Source organism: Lynx rufus, unplaced genomic scaffold (genome assembly GCF_022079265.1).
Source record: "Lynx rufus isolate CCGP_SWC_20201006 ecotype Redwood Valley unplaced genomic scaffold, mLynRuf1.p SCAF_18, whole genome shotgun sequence".
Lineage (NCBI taxonomy): Eukaryota > Metazoa > Chordata > Mammalia > Carnivora > Felidae > Lynx > Lynx rufus.
The window spans coordinates 14,722,609-14,743,841 of record NW_025814832.1 but is presented as its reverse complement, the minus strand read 5'-3'; the positions used below and the strand labels follow the sequence as shown (position 1 = coordinate 14,743,841).

General features: G+C 40.9%; 1 protein-coding gene across 2 annotated transcripts in view; it reads left to right on the top strand.

Annotated features, from left to right (window-relative positions):
* The window catches only part of YPEL2 (yippee like 2), a 104,523-nt gene extending 84,382 nt beyond the window's left edge, over positions 1-20,141 (top strand). The window contains exon 5 of one of the 2 annotated variants that reach the window (XM_047080947.1): positions 20,069-20,141. In XM_047080947.1, coding sequence (XP_046936903.1) covers positions 20,069-20,092 — 24 coding nt within the window. In that variant the 3' untranslated portion in view covers positions 20,093-20,141. Of the gene's footprint in view, positions 1-7,194; positions 7,834-20,068 lie in introns of those variants that run through there. The other variant, XM_047080948.1, reaches the window with a different exon arrangement.
* Positions 20,142-21,233: the final 1,092 nt, after the last annotated feature.

Here is a 21,233-nt window from a genome sequence, read left to right as displayed (position 1 = left end):
CTCAACTGATTCTCTTCTGGGAAACAAACAGACTTCACTGGCTTTTTCCTGAGGCCAACTTTTTTACCCACATCTTTCCCTGGGCCTTTTTGGACTGAAATTAGAAAGGAGTTATGGGTCAGCAGGAATGCCCTTCATTATGAATTACACAGCAGTTCTTCATGGAAATGCTCATTCCCTTCCTCTGGGTACACACCAATCAATCATTAATCAATAAGAGACTTTCTCAAATATCTACTGCATACTCGGAACTGGGCATTTAGATACATGTTTCAAGTTTCAGACTCTTCCCGCAGATGACGTCTGGGGTAAGAAAGGGATTAGAGGACAGGTAAGCAGCTGAGTAACCCCCAAATCTGCTTTCTTGGAAGTGGTTTCTGTGCAGCTGCTTGGAATTGATTCTGGGCAGCTGTTAAATTGCAAAACTCACTGCCAATTATCAATAGCTAAAGTGGCATTGGAGAGCTTTTGATGGTAAAAATAGGGGCAGGTAATAGAGGAGAAAATAGCTTTGCCTTTGAGAAGAGAAGATGGGAACATATTGTCTCAATCTGCTGTGTTGTGGGTTTCCACTGTTAGCTTGGGTTCTGTCCCAGAACTGGCCAGCAAAACCTACTTAGTGACCTCCAGCAAAAAGTCCACCAGGGAGCTGTGCAGGATGAGATCAAAGCTTTGTCTTAGCAGCCAGAAGAGATTCGTGCTGGGTTCAGGGCATCCTGGTTCTCACTGCTCAGAGTGGCATTAAACAGCCAACAGCACAGTTTTCAGTAAAACTTGTTGAATTTTAAATATTTATGTACCAAATGCACCCTATATACCAAATATCTAGTTGATCTGGTAATTCTTTTGTCCACCAAACTTCAGATTTACAAACGATGGTTTTGGGGAAATCCCCTTGGAGCCTTGATGGTAAATGTTTACCTTAAAAAAATAAAAAAAACCCAAAACACTAAAGCAGGAAAAATGCCCTGGTGAGTGAAACCAAAAGCATGAGGCACACAGTCACATTTGCAAGACTGACCATTTGTTTTGAAAAATGCTCCCAGCCCCACCCTTGACATTGGGGAAATTTGGAAGGTGGTAACAGACTTCCTGTCTAGTATTTCCCTAGATTTCCTGGAATCCACTTTGAAGGACTGTTTCCCTTGTGTCACCAAAGAGTTAAATGTTGGCTCTGCTCTCCTGGTGACTAATAGGCACCATGTGGCTCTGAGATCAGCGAGAAAGAAACTGACAGTCGGTGTGGGAAGTGTGTGAGGTTTCAGTGCTCTTGAAATGCCTTTGATGGGCATGGGGAGTGCACACAAGGGTTGTTGCCACCTAGTGCCCCTGGTTGTGTCATTTTAACATGAATTCTTATTTCTTCCTATGAATTTTGCATGATTTAAAATGAAGATTTCTAACCCCTGCTAGAGCTTGGTATTACTGTGGTGAGAGTTATTCCATGGAGTAGCTAATTCTGCTACTTTGAAAAATAACCCGTTTTGATTAAAAACAAGGCAGAATCCACTGACCTGACCAAATCATAGTTGACATGTGTTAGGGAGACTTCCTACTCTTGCTGTTTTCATCCTTGTGTGAGGAGCCCAATTAGCATAACACTCCTGGCTCCTCTCCACCCCCTCATTCTTCCCTGGGAAGGAGGAGTGGTTTCATATGACTGGTGAGTTTGCAAGGAGAAACTGTGTCTTATACTCTCTTCTCTTTCTTTTTTACTGCGGGTCAGCGCTGCTCCCCCAGGGTGCAAAGGGGAGACCGTTCTGGCCCAGCTATCACTGAGTGGCCAAATCTGTCTAGTTCTGAGGATGAGTATTGGGAAGCTCATTTGTTTCACAATATAAGCCACATTCTCTAATATCAGCTTTATTGGTAATAAAGGTTATTTTTGGTCCTCACCTAGCTTACAACAGTCCTCTAATTCAGTTCAAAACTCACGGAGAAGTGGGGAGACTGCTCTGTTGGGGGCTCTACACAGATCCCAGCATATTTTCTGGGAGATTTCCTGGTAGCTAGAAATAGCTTTGTGTTGAGGTGAGACCCTGGCTTCTATTTCCATGTCACTACTTTCCTGTTGAACGCCGGGTTCCTTCGTAGTCAAATGAGTAAAGGGAGTTTATAGAAGGTGTTCCTCCCAGCTGTACTTATTGAACACCTACTATATGCCAGGGGGTACAATGATCAAGATAGATAGGGTCTCTCCTGTCACATAGTTTATAATGTAACTAGGGTATATCAATGAGAAAGTTTAATGTTCCAGGTGAAATAAGACAACTTCAAACAGGCTTAAGCAATAAAGAGAATTTATTGGCTCACATGATTTGATCCAGGACTCCAACAACAGGGATCCATTTCTTGGCTCTGCTTCCTCTGGGTGGATTCATTCTCTTGTCATCACATGATGCACCCGCTCCTCTCTCCTGCCAGCATTAAGCTTTTCACTATGACTGCAGCAGAAATAAGACATACCATTTACCAGGCTGAAAAGAGTCCAAGTCCCAACATTCCCTGCAAACTCCCGAAGCCCACTCTGATTATACCATTTTAAATCACAGGCCATCCCTAAAGCTGCGACTGGGCTCCGTGTGATAGGATACACAGATGAGCTTATAGCCGGTAGAACTCATCCCTAAAAGAAAGAAAGTTGGGCCCTTCCCACAGGGCACAGAAATTTGGAGACCTATTAGGAAAAGAGAAGGGGCAGCAACTGATAATTGCCCATGATAGAAGGAAAAGACAATAAATAGTAGATAATTCTGCTCTGAAGGAACAATTCAGCCTGCAGAAAACATTCATTACTACCTGGTGAGTCAAGCACAGGTCTGGGAATCCAGAAATTTGTGTTCCAATTCTGTGTAGGATCCCAATATACAACAGACCCATAGGAAAGTTCTGGAGGTTAGTAGACTTTGCTTCTTTCGTTAACATTATTTTTTTTAATGTTTATTTATTTTTGAGAGAGAGAGAGAGAGTGAGCATGCACATGAGTGGGGGAGGGGCAGAGAGAGGGAGACAGAATGTGAAACAGGCTCCATGCTCTGAGCTGTCAGCACAGAGCCTGATGTGGGGCTTGAATGCATGAACCAGGAGATCATGACCTGAGCCAAAGTTGGCTGCTTAACCGACTGAGCCACCCAGGCACCCCTAGACTTTGCTTCTTGATCAGGTGCCTCAGGAATTGCCCTTGTGTTGGGTTCTCCTGCTCTGTGTGTCCTTTTCACTTTTTGGAAAGGAAGATGACATGTGTCTGAGAGGGATGCTAAAAGGATAACTGAGGTGCTGTTCACAAAGCACCTGTCAGTAAATAAACGCAAGATATCCATTAGCATGTGTTTGTTATTCTTTTAGACTTAAGGACATTCAAGCAATGGTTTAGGGGCTAAACATTAACCACACTGGGGCAGATCAGCACTACAGAGCTATGAGCCATGACGATACACAGGTCTTCAGTGTTCTAAGTTCAAAAGATCTGTGTGAAAAAAGATATAACCCCAGTGAATTGAAATGGACAGAAATGCAGTCGGACACGCAGGATAGGGACGGCTGCTTCAGCTAAGTACCACAGCTAGTTCTCTAAAGGTATGAGAGTTTGCCTAGCAAGTCAAAAGTATCAGTGGGGCCTGAGCAATCCTTTACATCTTCATTCGGCAAACATTTAGGTACCTTCTATACAAGAAGCTACAGTAGGAACACATAAGCCATTAGGAGGTTGTCGCTTAAATCCTTTTTAGAAAAAAAGAAGGGATCTCTATTTACAAATAGGAAAATTATTATGAATCCAGATTCTTATGTGAAATATCATATATTTTATATGAACTAAAGGTCTATTACACCAGAGACAGAAGCTAAAATTAGTGTCATTTTGTGGGGTACATGGTTGGCTCAGTCAGTCAAGCATCCAACTCCTAGTTTTGGCTCAGGTCTTGATTGTGGGCTCAAGCCCCGAGTCAGGCTCTGCTCTGAGCATGGTGCCTGCTTAAGATTCTCTCTCTCTCCCTTTGCTCCTCTCCTACTTATGCTCTCTCTCTTTCTCTCTCTCTCTCTTAAAAATTAGTGTTGTTTTGGGGTGAAATTTGGAGGAGTGGGCCATGGGTGAATCTTGCATTAAGGCATAAACAAATATATAGGATTAAATTGAAAGATTGCAATCAATTATATAGTCTTATTTTGGTCTCCCAAATAAATATGACTCAGTCCTCTGAACACTATGGCAGAGTGTTGCACCTTTATTTGCACCTCTCTCTTTTTTTTTAATGTTTATTTATTTTTTGAAAGAGAGAGAGAGAAACAGAGTGTGAGCAGGGGAGGGCAGAGAGAGAGAGGGAGACACAGAATCCAAAGTAGGCTTCAGGCTCTGAGCTGTTGGCACAGAGCCTGACGAAGGGTTTGAAGTCAAGAACCATGAGATCATGACTTGAGCCAAAGTCTGACACTTAACTGACTGAGCCACCCAGGAGGCCCTATTTTCACCTTTCTTACTGCTCTTATTCTGACTCCTATCACAGTCAATCATTTATTCATTCAATTATTCAGTTAGTCATTCATTGAACATTTATGGTAGGTTTTTTAAAAAAATATTTATTTATTTTGAGAGAGAGTGTGTGAGTGGGGGAGGGACAGAGAGAGAGAAAGAGAGAGAGAATCCCAAGCAGGCTCCATGCCCTCAGTGCAGAGCCTGACACACTGCTCAACCCCACCAACTATGTGATCATGACCTGAGCCAAAATCAAGAGTTGGATGCTTAACCTACTGAGCCACCCAGGCGTCCCCATGGTAAGCTTGAAATGCACTAAGTACTGTATCAAAGACCAAGATACAAAACAGTGTGAGACATGGCCACTATATTCTAGGAGCTCAGTTCCTAGAGGAACTAGAGGGGAGGAGGCATATAAAAAATAATTATAATATAACATGAGAAGTGCTATAATAGAAGCATGTACCAAGTGCTTTGAGGTGAAGTCTTCACAAAGGAGATGATATTTGAGTTGATCTAAAGATAACAGGAGTTTCCTGGGCTGAAACTGTAGAGCATCTGGAAAGTCCCTACAGGAGGAGCCAACATTGTGTACTGAGGAAACTGTAAGGAGTTTGGAGGGATCTTAAAGTATGTAGGGAGAGCGTCAGAAGAGAAATGGGGTAAAAGGTAGGTCACATAGAGCTTTGTTGCTCTCGATGTGGGCTTTGGACTTTATTTTACAGATAAAAGGGATTTGTTGAAGGACTAAGTAATGGAAGGGCAATATTAGGTTTGGGTTTTAGAAAGATGCTCTAGCAGTAGTCTGCAGGAAGGGTTATCCTGGGGAGGGATTGGAGACAAAGAAATCAGCAGAAAGGTTATTTCAATAACCTAGATGAGAAGTGATAAGGTCTTGATAGTTGAAAAAGAGGGAACAGAATGGGTTCAAGGAAGACTAAAAAAAAAAAAAGAATGGGTTCAAGGAAGACTTGAGAGATTGAACAGGAAGACTTGAGAATTGATTGATGGGAGATGATGTGGGAAAGGAAGCAGTTAAGAATGACTTAGAAATCAATAGTCTGGGTAGATGAGGAAATGAGGGTTCCATTAACCAGAGTAGTGAGTAAAAGAACTGGTTTGGGAGGAGGGATGATGACATTGTACATGTAAGATGTGTGCATGACATTCAGGTGTGAGAGCCCCGATGGCTGGTAGAAACATCTGTCTAGAGCTGACAGGAGAGATGGAGGCTAGAGGTTGACCAGGGGATAGGTAGGTGCTGAGGCCATGAAATAAAATAGCACAGACCACTAAAGGGCAAAGATTTTGGGGGCATTAGGAGTTTGATAATCCCCACAGGCCCTGGCATTGTACCTTGCACAAAGCAGGCAGGATCTATGTAAAAATCTACAGATACATTATAAATATACCAATTTGGAGGTTGCCAGTAACAGCTAGATGTCCTGAGACCTCCAATTTGGAGGCTCTGCAATTCTAAAGACTTATTTTAGGGCCACACTGGCAATAAGAAGAATGCAACTAGCATACTAATATTCAAAGAGATTCTAGCCTTCCACTAAATTCCATTTTAAAAATTACTGTTATCATCTTGTGTATTTCTTTGCATTTGGTCTTCCAGAGAAGATGCTATAAAATGAGGAAGCTGGGGTAATACAGCTTATCAGAATAAGGGAGTTCAGTTGCAGTTGCTGGAACATCGAAATTGGTGTCAATGTGTTTGACCTTTAGAAAAGTCATACTGAGGGCAGCTTCATGGTGTTTTAGGAACTAAGCAATGTCTTCCTCAAACGTCACACAATGTTACAGTTCTTTTGCACTTGCTCATTCTTTCAACAAACATTGAATTGTTTGAGTTTGTTCTAGACATTGTTCTATGGACGAAAGACATCCTTCCACCTCTCAAAGAGCTCACAGTCCAATACAATTAAAATATATTGTGAAGTACGGGACACCTGGGTGGCTCAGTCAGTTAAGTGTCTGACTTCGGCTGAGGTCATGATCTTGCAGTTTGTGGGTTTGAGCCCCGTGTTGGGCTCTGTGCTGACAGCTCAGAGCCTGGAGCCTGCTTCAGATTCTGTGTGTCGCTTTCCATCTGCTCCTCCCCTGCTCATGCTGTGTCTGTCTCTCTCAAAAATATATTTAAAAAATTTAAAAGTATATATATATATGTGTGTGTGTGTATATATATATATATGTATGTATATAGTGAAGTATTGTGATAGAGGTAAGCACTGAGTGCAGCTGAAGACAGAGAGGGGAGGAAATGAGGGTGGCAAACATGGTTAGAGAAGTCTTTCCAGAAGAGACAATGCCTCAGCCAGGTGATACAAGGAGGGGGATGAGGTTCCAGATCAGGAAGAGAATAAACTGTAAAGGCAAGGAAAAATAGACTTCCTAATGGCTGAACATGGAGGGGAATGGCAGGAGATGATCTGGGAGAGGTGGACAGGGACCTCACCAGGCCCTGATAAGCCCTTCTGTGGAGTCTGAATTTTTAGCCTGAAAACAATGGACAGACACTGAAGGATTCTTATAAAGGACTTCAGAAGTCTTTTGCTTTTGGTTTTTGTCTTATTTCCCACTCTCCCTCTGTCTCTCTCTGTTTTGACTGCTTCTCTTCCTTCCTTCCTTCCTTCATCCTTCCTGCAAGCATGATTTTGGAAATTGCAGGTGATCTCGCCTATACTTAAAGATTTATTTATGTTTTGTCCATGCTTGAGCTGAAGAAAAAGAAGGAGTTGTAGTTCTCTAAGACCTGAATTTTGATGGCAGTAAGAAGAAAAGTAAGAGGATCCCAGAAGTAATTAATAACACCCAGAAACTCTTCTTTTATTCAAACTTGGACATGCCAATGTTCAGTTTTAAGGAGGGGGCTATTATCTCCAAGGTGTGGCCAGGAATCTTAACTGAAGAGAGATCTACACTCTTGCTACTTAAAATGGGTCCCTGGACCAGCAGAATCAGCAGCACCTGGAGCTGTTTAGACAAATGGAATTTTAAACTTCAGCCCAAGCCTACTAAATCAGAATCTGCATTTTTAACAAGATGCCTCCGTGATTCCCATTCACATTCAAGTTTGAAAACCTCTGATTTACAAAAACTGAAAAACTGCTTAGCTGGTAAATCTTATGTCACCATGTTGCAATCTGTGTTGTTTTAATTGGCTGTTTGATATGTAATCAGTTTGTCAACCTCTATGATTATAAATTTATGTCCAAAAGTAAACTCAATCAGGGGTTAAACTATTTGTACTCCATTGAACATTTCCAAGAAATCTCCTTGGAACCAATGATGTTGAGATTCCTTTAAATAAAGGGCTTGCCATAAGAGACTCTTAAAAACTGAGAACAACCTGAGGGTTGATGGGGGGTGGGAGGGAGGGGAGGGTGGGTGATGGGTATTGTAGAAGGCATCTTTTGGGATGAGCACTGGGTGTTGTATGGAAACTAATTTGACAATAAATTTCATATATTGAAAAAAAATGCAGGCTATAAACGAAAAAAATAAATAAATAAAGGGCTTGCTCTCTAACTGATGGATGAAAAATTCATTTTCCCCCCTATTGTGACAAAATACGCATAATGTAAATTTACCATCTTAACCATTTTTTTTTAATTTATTTTTATTTTTTTTAACGTTTATTTATTTTTGAGACAGAGAGAGACAGAGCATGAACGGGGGAGGGGCAGAGAGAGAGGGAGACACAGAATCAGAAGCAGGCTCCAGGCTCTGAGCCGTCAGCCCAGAGCCCGACGCGGGGCTCGAACTCACGGACCGTGAGATCGTGACCTGAGCTGAAGTCGGATGCTTAACCGACTGAGCCACCCAGGCGCCCCATCTTAACCATTTTTAAGTTTACAGTTCAGTAGCAATAAGTACGTTCACATTGTTGTGCAACCATCACCACCACCCATCTCCAGAGCTTTCTCATCTTCTTAAACTGAGACTCCGTGTCCACCTATAACTCCCATTGCCCCTCACCTGAGACCCTGGAAACCACCATTCTACTTTCTGTTTCTACGAACATAACTACGCTAGGTGCTTCATGTAAATGCAATCATATAATATTCGTCCTTTTGCGACTGGTTTATTTCACTTAATATAAGGTCTTCAGCATTCATCCATATTGTGGCTCATATCAAGGTTTCCTTCCTTTAAAAAGGCTGAATGACATCTCATTGTATGTATCTATCACATTTTTTGTTTTTGTTTTTTTTTTACCATTCATCTATCCATGAACACTTGGGTTACTTCTGTTTTAGCTATTGCACATAATGCTGCGGTGAACATGGGTGTAGAAAGATTCATTTCCATAATCAGCATTCACATCAGGCATGCAGCTCCCCTCTCCCAGCATCTCCACATTGTTTCCTAGAGGTGTGCCACAATAAACATAAAATTCACAGTTAATGGATGTTCTCAATGAATTTTCTTTAACATATCAGGTCTCTAGTTGACTCCTCATTAAGGAAAGGGAATTTGCTCTTGTTGGGAATGAAATGTCTGTTCCGTTTAGTGTCTCTGTCTGGGAGCAGTGGCCTCCTGAATATAAACTCAGAGCCAGAGCCAAGACATTAATTTGTGAAGCTCAAGTATTGATTTGGTGACGCCATTCTCTTCCCCTGATGCTATTCCTATCAACTCAAATTATCTCTGTGAATACAGGAAACTTTTTTTTTTTTCCTGGGTGTCCTGGGCAGCTGGTGACAAGCTGCTTGCTGGTAAGCGGTGACAGAGCTGCTCCTGGGCAATTGAGGCCCTTCCTACTAGAGTGGTGCTGGTCAAAGGAATTTGCAGCCCTGAAGCCAAAGGTGACACCCACTTGGACAGATTCAGCGCTCCATCCTCATGTCAGTGACCCACAACGGTGCTCAGAGAAGGGGAAGAGTCCCTGAGCTTATGGTGGAATTAAAGAATTGTATAAAAGGTGTTATTTCCTCAAATTGATCATATTTCATTTCTGGAGTCTCCAGTTTACCTGTGCTGCTTCAGAAAGGCCTGACAGGCTCTCCTAATGTGCTTTCCCTCAGGCATCCAGTGGGGGCGCTCTTACACTCTCCATTTCAAACCCACTGTTTCACCCTGGGGTCAACTCTGGGTTATCAAATACGTGTATGAAGAGGAGAGGGTTACTATCACACCAGCTCATTTGGAAAATAAACACTGAAACTCTGGATTTCATTTCCTGTGCAATCACTTTTGCTTTGCAAACTAAACCTAGACATAAAGACAGGAACACCACAAGTTTCCAGTTTTCATGTTAATTCCTGGCCCTCCAGGATGATTAACTTTATCTAGAAACTGAAAACACATTTGGGCTAATCTTTTATGAGATCTGATTAAGAGCTTTACAGGGAAGATTTGCACCACATTAGAAAGGCTCAAGCAATTTATGAGAGTGCACATGTAAGGAATTTCCTTTTACTGGATTATAAAAGAAGAGCTAGAAATCACAGCCAACTGTACAAGAAAGGAAAGGGTAAGGACCTGCCTGTTTGAATCCAAAGGAAAAAAGTTTGCATGTTGGTGAATGCTTTTGAAGAATTCCCACAAGAACCACTGACTAAACCAAAAGACCTAACATGTGTTGAGGTCATATGCATGTGCGGCCACAGCAGAAAGCAATATGTAATAAGGACCCCATGAAAGTCTGGGGACATGCATAAGATAATAAAACATATGTAGGCCACTGTCCTGCCTAGAATTTCATTTGCCCCCTCCCAGGTTTTATCCTGACCTCTCCACTTGAAATGCCTTCCCCTGTCCTTTCCCTCTCCATTAATACATGCTTATCAGAATCTCACCACCTGACACCTCACAGACACCTCTTAACCATAATAGTTCTTTTGTACCCTTTCAAAATGTGTGTGTTCTATATGTTCTAGGGCACCCTACATGGTGTTAATGACACATTTCTTACTGGTCATTCTCAAGACATTTTTCACATATGTGGTTTGTGCTCTTAAGCTAGTCTCTAAGTTCTTTGAGGTTGGGACCATTTAAGGGTGTATTTCTCTAGGGTGTTCTAAAGCAGTGCTTCTCAAGCTTTATTGTGCATGGGCATTGATAGGGGACCTTGATAAAATGGAAATGCTGATTCAGCAGGAATGGGTTGGGCCTGAGATTCTGTATTTTTTTCTTTTTCTTTTTTTAATGTTTATTTATTTTTGAGGGAGACAAAGCACGAGTGGCAGAGGGGCAGAAAGAGAGGGAGACACAGAATCTGAAGCAGGCTCCAGCCTCTGAGCTGTCGGCACAGAACTCCATGTGGGGCTTGAACTCACGAACTGTGAGATCATGACCTGAGCCAAAGTTGGATGCTCAACCAACTGGGCCACCCAGGCACCACATGAAATTCTGTATTTCTAACCAGCTCCCAGGTATTGCTGCTGGTCAGAAGACCACAACTTGAGTAGCAAGGCCCTACAACACTCAGAATTGTGCAACATAAGCAAGTAAGACTATATTGGTGGTGGTAGTTTCCAACAAAATTCTTCTTCTGAGATCTGACCCCTTCAAGCAAATGCTATCTCACAGTAAGGCCTCTTCCCCCTTTGGTCATGAGACAGTCCTCTAAGCTAATCGAAGCCTGAGGACATGATTTTATTATAAAGCAGTTGTTTGAATCTGTGTTTAAATTCTAGGAGTATGAGTGGGTTTTACTAATGTAATTTAAGAGGATTGGTGAATTATTTGGATGTGCATGGCCTAGCCCTGATATGTTAGGCCACCCTTGTTAAGAGCCACATTGATACTAGCTGGTCCCATAAAGGTGAGCACACACTAGCCTGTATAGAGTGTTGAGAGCCATAACTCCCCTTCTGGATAAGGGGCCCTCACTTTTCTCTCAGATGGGTTAAGTCAGTTGAGACACAACCAAAGCTTACTTTTGTTTACCTGTGTCTAGTGAAGTCTCTGTTTCTTATAAAAAGCCCTGCTCTGTCAGAGGCAAAGGACCCCATCTTAGTTTCACCTTTAAAACTAGAAAAATTGGTCTTTAACTATACGAAGCAGACTTTTAACCAGAAGGGACAGACCAGAGGGGTCTAGCGAAACTGCAAGAATGTTTGACTAGTCTCATGGCCTGGAACCAACAGGAGGACAGTCAAGCCTCTGTCTATAAAATCAAGGTGTCAGACTTGAAGATTCTTAACATATCAGGGTAAGGCACAGAGGAGACAAAAAATCCACACTTGGCTACCTGACAGCACAATGTGACTGGGAGCCTCTTAGTAGGCTCTTATCCTCTTGCTGGTTTCAGCCCAAATGCTTGCCCTGATATGGTACTAAGTTATCCTTTCCTAGACAATTTGGTGCCTCACATCCACCAGCCTGATACAGAAAGACTTGAAAAGATATGCCCTGTGCTGCCACCTAATGGTTCCAGTTCCATCAAGGCGATTCTTCAGCACCATTTGGATATACAGAATCTCTCGGCCCTTTGTAAAAAAATATAATCCACCAGCAATGAGAACCTAACAGGAGAGAATAAAAACAGGATACTTCCAGGTGCCACCTCATCAAGAGAATCAGGGACTATGGACTGTAAGGGTTTTTTTAAACTTTGTAATTTCCTCCTTTGTTATTTCCTGCCTGTTTCCCTGTAATGATTAACAGTAAAACTCTAAAAACAAAAAAGGCCAAGGTGTTTGTGTTCAAGGGCAGCAAGGAAGCAGGGAACTGGGGAGACAGCACTCCAGGGGTTGAGGTAAACAACTCCAGGGGATGGAGTGGGTGGAAGGACCTGAATAGCTGGAAGGGAAGCAGGTTGAGTCCTCAGGCTTGTTTGAAAAAGGAAAGAGGGGGTGGAATCAAGTTGTGTTCTAGTTGGAATGAAGGCAACGGTCTTTTTTTTTTTTTAATATTTTTTTACATTTTATTTATTTTTGAGAGAGAGAGACAGAGACAGAGCACAAGCAGGGGAGAGGCAGAGAGAGAGGGAGACACAGAATCCAAAGCAGGCTCCAGGCTCTGAGCTGTGAGCACAGAGCCCAACCTGGGATTCAAACTCACAAACCGTTAGATCATGACCTGGACCAAAGTCGGACGCTTAACTTACTGAGCCACCCAGGTGCCACGAAGGTAACGGTCTTAATAGCATTGTCAATATTTCCTGTTTTGTCTTCAGATGTACCAGTCTATTTTCAATCCAAGAGAATGAAGCAAATGTATAGCTGTCAACTTGTGTGATAGTTGAGGGGCCTTTGTAGCTAATGATACTCCTAGAGTAATGATCCTAAGTACAATTGTCTACAGAAGGCCAGGCAGATAAGGTACCTGGCTGGGGTCAGCCGTAAGACTATAGTGAGTGGTTGGAACTGTGGTGAACTGGAGAGCATTTACCCCATCTGGGGAGGCAACAGCTACTCGGCCCCAGGTGGTTATGGCCCTATCCATTTGTGTACCCCCCATTGTCTGCCTGATCTTTCAAATCTTCAAGAGTAGCTGGAAATTTCGATTATTGTGTGAAGTCTCCTTATTTTTAAATGTTGGCAGCTAATGCTACTTTAAAAACAAACAACAGTAACATCATGTGGGCCAAATAAAACATGTCAATGAGACATATTTAGCCCAAAGACCAACTCTTTGAGAACTTGGACCTAGAGCAGTTTGCATTCTGGAATCTCAAAGTATTAATATGTTCTTTGTGAGGCATATGGTCTGTCAACAGAAGCAAGCTACCATGAAACAAGCAAATATTAGATAAATTGGGGATGTATAAAATGCTTTGTGTTTAGATTTGTTGGTTTCTTGATTTATCATATCCAACTAAAAAGCCTTGAATATATTCATTCAATAAAGGAAGAAGCATTTATTGAGCACCTAATATATGCTAAGTCATGATAAATAAAACTTTTTCTGTAAAGGGCCAGGTAGCAAATATTTTAGGCTTTAAGGGCCAAACAGTCTCTATCACAACTACTCAGCACTGCCAGTTGTAGTTACAAAGCAGCTTTAGACAATACATAAACACATGGGTATGTCTGTGTTCCAATAAAACTTTATTTAAAACAGACAGTCCAGAATTGGCCCATGGGCTATAGTATGCCTATCTCTGATCTAGAAAATCTAAGCAAATTTGAAGCCTAATGCAACAGTTTTTTTAAGGAAATCTACATGTTTATGCTTTGCCTATTCAGACAAGAAATTAGGGTGATAGCGCTAGGATTTTTAAGTTGCATTTGTAGGTAGGTTACCCCAAATAGATCTCTATTATCATTTAGTATAATACAAGCTATCATATTTGTCCTATAAACATATACAAGTTGCTATAAACATTGCAAATAATGCTGGTTCAACCAAGCTCAGTTAGTTTGGCAAGACTGTCTGAATACGAATGTAATTTAGGGTAATTTTTCAGAAAGGGAACTGTTTACATGACAGAACATTGAATAGTTGACTGAGCTGGTTAACTCAATGGAGTGATTCAATTCCTGTTTTGATTGGGTTTGAAACTGATATGAAGAAGCAACATAAAGCTGAGCACACCTGTTTGTCCCCTGAGTGCTGGGACTGCTACTTGAAACTTTCAAAATGATGTGATAAAGAGAACAAATGAAGTCGTATATTGCCTTTATCTTTATATTCTCAAAGAAATAATAGTACATAGAAGATGCTCAAAAATTTTTTTGCTTTGAAACTTCTTTGACCTCGGCCACAGCAACTTCTTACTCAACATGTTTCCAGAGGCACAGGAAACAAAAGCAAAAGTGAACTATTGGGACCTCATCACGATAAAAATCTTCTGCACGGCAAAGAAAACAATCAGCAAGAATAAAAGGCAACTGACAGAACGGGAGAAGATATTTGCAAACAACATATCAGATACAGGGTGAGTATCCAAAATCTATAAAGAACTTATCAAACTCTACACCCAAAAAAACAAATAGTCTAGTGAAGAAATGGGCAAAAGACATGAATGGACACTTTTCAAAGAAGACATCCAGATGGCTAACAGACACATGAAAAAGTGCTCCACTTCACTCATCATCAGGGAAATACAAATCAAAATCACAATGAGATACTACCTCACACCTGTCAGAATGGCTAAAATGAACAACTCAGACAACAACAGATGTTGGAGGATGCAGAGAAAGAGGATCTCTTCTGCATTCCTGGTGGGAATGCAAACTAGTGCAGCCACTCTGGAAAACAGTGTGGAGGTTCCTCAAAAAATTAAAAATAGACCTACCCTATGACCCAGCAATTTCACTACTAGGTATTTATCCAAAGGATACAGGTGTGCTGTTTCAAAAGCGCAGTGTTTATAGCAGCGCTATCGACAATAGCCAAAGTATGGAAAGAGTCCAAATGTCCATGGACAGATGAATGGATAAAGATTTGGTATATACCTATACATATGTGTGTATATATATATATATATATATACACACACACCAATATATATATACCATATATATATATATACCCTATATATATATATACACACCATATATATACACCATATATACCATATATATACCAAATATATATACCATATATCACATATACATACACACATACAATGGAGTATTACTTGGCAATCAAAAAGAATGAAATCTTGCCATTTGCAACAATGTGGATGGAACAAGAGTGCATTATGCTAAGCGAAATTAGTCAGGGAAAGACAAATATCATGACTTAACTCATGTGAAATTTAAGATACAAAACAGATGAACATAAGGGAAGGGAAGCAAAAATAATATAAAAAACAGGGAGGGGAACAAAACATAAGGGACTCTTAAATATAGAGAACAAACTGAGAGTTGCTGGAGGGGTTATGGGTGGGGCCATGGGCTAAACAGGCAAGGGGCATTAAGGAAGACATTTGTTGGGTTGAGCACTGGGTGTTATATAAAGGGGATGAATCACTGGATTCTACTCCTGAACTCATTGCACTATATGCTAACTAACTTGGATGTAAATTTTAAAAAAATAATAAAAAATGTTTTGTTTTATGAATGGAAGGCAACAGAATTTGGCCATGTTAACATCTTTAGATGTCACTTTTATGAAATAAAACTAAAGATGCCTAGCTATTTACATGCTTGTAGATACTGTGTACTGAGTACCAAAATCTATTTGTAGCTTCCTTCTCTGCTTTCTTCTACTGTAGACTCCCTTGCAGGGAAGGGGACCATGTGTTCCAATTCTGGCCAAGATATAAACGCAAGTATCTGGTTGGGGCTTCTGAGAACGTTCTTTCATTCAGTTTGGCCTCCTATCCCTTCCCTCTTCTTCCTGACCAAGGACACAAATGCAACAACCTAGAGGTTCAGTAGTCATCTTTTAACATGGGACAAAAGTGACAAAGAATGGTGGAATAGAAAGAAGGAGGAAAGCTTGATGATATCATTGAGCAGCTTCATTAGCCCTGAACTGACCACCTTGGCTTTTTTATCATATGAGGAGAAATATAGTCCCCATGGGGTAAAGCCATTGTCTGTCTTTCTATAACTTGAATTCCGACTCAATTCTATCTATCTGGGCGCTACTTAGAGTTTCCTTCTATTTTTATACTCCATCAACATTGCTCAGGAAATGAAATTTCCAGCACCCAAAGCAGTTGTATTAATTTTCCAGCTCTTCATGTGCCACTTTGAAAAGTTGGTTTGAAGATATTTAAAATCTTGTTACAAGCTCAAAAATATATATAAAGATAAAAATTCATTGGTATTCTTAGGAAGAAGTCCTATTACAATACATCAAGTTTAAAGAAAACATTCTACAACATAGCTTCTAAGAATATCAAAGGTATTGTCAACAGATTCTTTCTATACTTGTTTTAGGTAGCAAACACTTTGTGCCAGCAAACTATCCAGAAAGCATTTAATAATATATGAATATGGTCTATTTTTTTTGCATTTCGTGGCCCCCAAATCATTATATTTTGTGACACATACATTAGCTAATATTATAAAGCTTGGGTTTTAGGAGCACTCAGTTGCCAAATTTGGGGCAATTTGGGCTTCAAAAAAATTAATGATGGTAGGGGTGCCTGGGTGACTCAGTCAGTCAAGCATCCAACTTTTTTTTTTTTTAATGTTTATTTATTTATTTTGAGAGAGAGAGCGAGAGCAGGGAAGAGGCAGAGAGAGAGGGAGAGAGAGAGAGAGAGAGAGAGAGAGAATCCCAAGCAAGCTCCATGCTGTCAGTGCGGAGCCTGATGCAGGGCGTGAACCCATGAACTGTGAGATCATGACCTGGGCCGAAACCAAAAGTTAGATGCTTAACAACTGAACCACCTGGGTGCCCCAAGCGTCCAACTCTTGATCTCGGCTCAGGTCATGATCTCATTGTTCGTAAGTTAGAGTCCTGTGTTGGGCTCTGCACTGACAGCACAGAGCCTGCTTGGGATTCTCTCTCTTTCCCTCTCTCTCTGCCCCTCCCCACTCACACTCTCCCTCAAAATAAATAAATAAATAAATAAATAAATAAAGTTAAAAAAATTAATGATGGTAGTGGATTATAACACACTAAATGAAATGTAAAAAACCTGTGTTCACAGTGATTCAAAAGCATGTCAGCTTGTACATGTAGATGAATATTAGAGTTTGCAGCTGCCAGTATAATAATTGTGTCAGGGTACCATCATTAACAGATGCTAAAGCTATTGAGTGAAAGGATATTGGGGAACAAGATAATCATGTGGCTTCAAAGTAGCATCTGAGAGATCAGTTAATAATTCCAAAAGGAAAATGTATCTTTACCATTGCACAATCTGGTAGACATCATCTTAACCAAGCAGTCAAACTTTGGCATCACCGATAGACAATGTGCAGCTTCTGATCTCATGCAGTAAGAGGTACACAACACCCCTTATGCAGAATTCTTGTCTGAATCTAAACATAAGGAAATAGGAAAATCCAGCGTTCAGAAAAGACTTGTAAGACAACTAGCTTAGTTTCTTAAAAAAGTTCAATGTCACAAAAACCACCAAAAGGCAGAGATTTTTCTAGACTAACAAGGAGGAAGCGGATAACAACCAAATGACTGTATAAGTCTTCTGCATCAGAGGAGAAAAAATCCTGCTTATAAAAGACATTTTTAAAACCATTGGAGAAATTTGAATATAGACATATATTAAATTGTATCATTGAGCTAATGTTAATTTTCTGAGGTGTGATAGTAGTGGTATTGTGGTTATTTAGAATTTCCTTTTTCAAGAAGATCCATATTTTAGGCATTTAGGGTTTATATAACTTCATCCTACTTTTTTTTTTTTAAGATTTCATTTTTAAGTAATCTCTACACCCAACGTGGGGTTTGAACTTACAACCCTGAGATCAAGAATTGTGTGCTCTACTGAGTATGTATAGTGTGTGTGTGTGTGTGTGTGTGTGTAGATGCAATTGTGGCAAAATGTTAATAATTAGTAAATCTATGTAAGGATTTAGGATGTTTATTTAGCTATTCTTTCAACTTCTTTGGGGGTTTAAGACTTATCAAAAAGAGAGAGAGAGAGAAAAAGTCTTGGACTTTCATACTATACCTAGGAATTTTAAGAGTATTATCATGACCAATTGTCATAGTCACCTTCTGGTAGATATTAAAATAGGCTTGCTAGACATCCTAATGCAAGGTCTAGGTGTCAGATAAGGATTATTCGGTAAAATACAAGCCAGACACTATTTTAGGCAACCGGAATACTTAAATGAACAAAACAGCAATCTCCTGTTCCCGTGAAGCTTATATTCAAGGAGGGGAGTGGTGGAGACAGACAGAAACAATAATAATAAGTAAGTAATAATAATAAGTAATCAGTAAATTGTGTAGTGCTATGGAAAAAAATCGTGGAGGAGGGGTGGGGGGGAAGTTGGGGAATATTAAAATGGAAATTTAGATAAATAAATGAAAGGAGCACAAAAATTGACTTAAGGGATATTGAGATAATGTCCAAATTTCCTACTATTCTAGGATATGCTGGCTTGGTTTCACCTGAAGAGTCCTGCAGTTCTTTCTCACACAAAGCCACTCAATTGTACTGCAGGCAGACTAGGCTGAGTCCTGCCTGGGGTGATCACCTGGTTTGACTAGGACTAAGGAATTTCCCAAGAATGGGACATTCGCTGCTAAAATTGAGACGGTTCTGGGTAAACTGGTATGGTTGTTCACCCTGATATTGCTACTTTTCACTTGTGTGAGCTTGAGCAAATCATTTAGCTTCCCAGAGTCTTGGTTTCCTCGTCTGTAAATAGGAGATTATACATGTGCTACAAAATGGGTGAACCTTGAAAATATTATGCTAAGTGAAAGAAGCCAGACACCGACACCATATATTATATAACGATTCTGTTTTATATGAAATTTCCAGGATAGGCAAATCCATAGAGACAGAAGGCAGATTAGTGGCTGCCAGGACCTGCAGGGAGGGGGAAATAGGGAATGACTGCTAAGGAGTATGAGATTTCTTTTTGGGGTGATGAGAATGTTCTAGCTTTAGATAGTAGCGATTGTATAGCTCTGTAAATACACAAAAAACCACTGAGTTGCACATTTTAAGAGCGTATATTTTATGGTATATGAATTACATCTCAATAAAGCTGTTATTTAAAAAAAACAAAACAGGAACACAGAGTTACCATATAACCAACAATTCCATTCCTAGGAATAGGCAGATCTATAGTGACAGAAACAAAATTACTGGTTACCTAGGGTTGGGAGGAGTGAAGGAAACTGGGAAGTGACTGTTAATGAGAATAGAGTTTCTTTTTGGAGGGATGAAAATGTTCTAAAATTGATTGTGGTAATGGTTACACATCTCTATCAATATACTAAAAACCATTGAATTGTATACTTTAAATGGGTGGATTGAATTGTGTGGTATGTGACTGATACCACAATAAAGCCATTAAACAGGCAATACAGTAAAAATAGTTTAGGTTAAAAAAAAAAGGAGATTATAATACCTGTGTGAGGTCTAAATGAATCTTTGCTCTCATAACACTCATACCCCCTCCCCAACTCACACTTTTTATCACACCAAATCATCATTGTGTGTGCCTTTTTCTTGACCACTGAGCTGAGAACCCTTTGATAACAGAAACTTTCTAATTCACTGGGGGCCAGTTTCCTGGACATGTAACCTATTCAGTCACACAAGACCCACATTTGGTTCAATGCTCTGCTGTCACTGTCTTGAAATTCTTAATTTCTGAACAAGGTGCAGCACCCCTCATTTCCATTTGGCACCGGACCCTGCAAATTTTGTAGCTGTCTGAATCCACCTTTGTACCCCCAACACTTAGCGTAGTACTGATGCTCAGTGGGTGTTCGATAAAGGTTGATTCTTTTTCCTGGTCCCAGAACCCTGGGACGTCACTGAGAACAGCACATTTACCTTCATACAGATTTATCCAAAGGCTCCTATGTGCCAGGAACTGTGTCAGCACCCGGGGACCCAGGGGGCAGGGGGTTGGGGAGCCAAAGCAGGCAGCAGGGAACTGCTCAGAAGGAAGCTGTTCACGCAGGTAGATGTGTCCACCTCACCACTTATCTCGAAGGGCAGTGACAGCATTTCACTCATTTCTACTTTTAGTTGTAGAAAAACACATCACCTTGGGACCTGATTTTGCGAGTTCTGCTTTGTTACAGGTAATAGAAGACTCTGATGAATGAGGATGGGACTTCAATTCTTTTCCACAGTGTGAATAAAAAGTCAACTCTGCCTTTTTTGATATGCTTGTGGTCTATCACATTGACATCTATTTTTAAAGAGATCTGTCAGCACCTTTTAATTCAAGTCAGTTTCTATCTATAAAACACATTGTTAGGCACTGCTGCTGATGGGAAGATGGTAGCTGGATCTTTTTCAGCTTGTCACACGAGGTCTTTGGATGATTATGGTGAGCTACAACATCATGGGGGGTCAGTGGAAAACAGCAGTCAAAACTCTGAAATTCCTGACAGACTTGGCTGATGCTTGCTAGATGTTCTTTATTATGGTGAATTCCAGGGGCAATTCCCTAATCTCTCTAAACTTCGGTTTTTCAATCGGTTAATACAACCCTGGTGTCAAAGGGCTATTGTAAAGATTAAATGAGATAGTGCACACATAAATTTTGGCACAGTGTCTGGCACTTAGTAAGAAAGCTACAATAAAAACAAAGCCTCAAACATCCTGTGAAACTGTTGTTTTGCATCTTAATGGCTAAATAGTACTGTTCCTGGCAAACAGCCACACATCATAAAATAGCTCTGCCTGCAGCTGCTGTTCCTCCAGCGAGAGGTGAAGGCAAACAACTCTAACCAGTATCCACCTAATTCTTTAAAGTCAGTGAGGTCCTCTTCCTCCCTCTCAGCCTTGGTGGTGACCCCATACCTGGCTCCCACGCTCCTGAGCACAGTGTCTATTTTGGGGAAGGGTTATCAAGGGGGCCAGAATGTCTGCAGCTGCTGGTGGGGGCACTAAGAGGACAGAGTTTGACCTGTCCTGGCATCTTGAGCTTCTTGAGCCCACCCTCTCCCAGCGCAGTTTGCTTACTAAGCACCTAAAAACCTCTCCCATCATTGGCCAGTCATCAGCAGTGGCTGCCACCAGGGAGAAGGGCATGACCTCAGCAAGGTAGCCTTCTTCAGTTGAGGAAGGGCAATTCTTGGAAAGATGTTTATCTGAGAGCTGTCAACCAACTCTCCTAGCAGGTGGGAGAATGAGTGCTTCTGTCCTGAAGCAGGGAATCTAGGTAGGCAGCATGCCACAGAGTTTCTGTTCTAAATCCCAGCCATTTCTAGGACTTCTGGAATGAGGACTGGTGGGGGG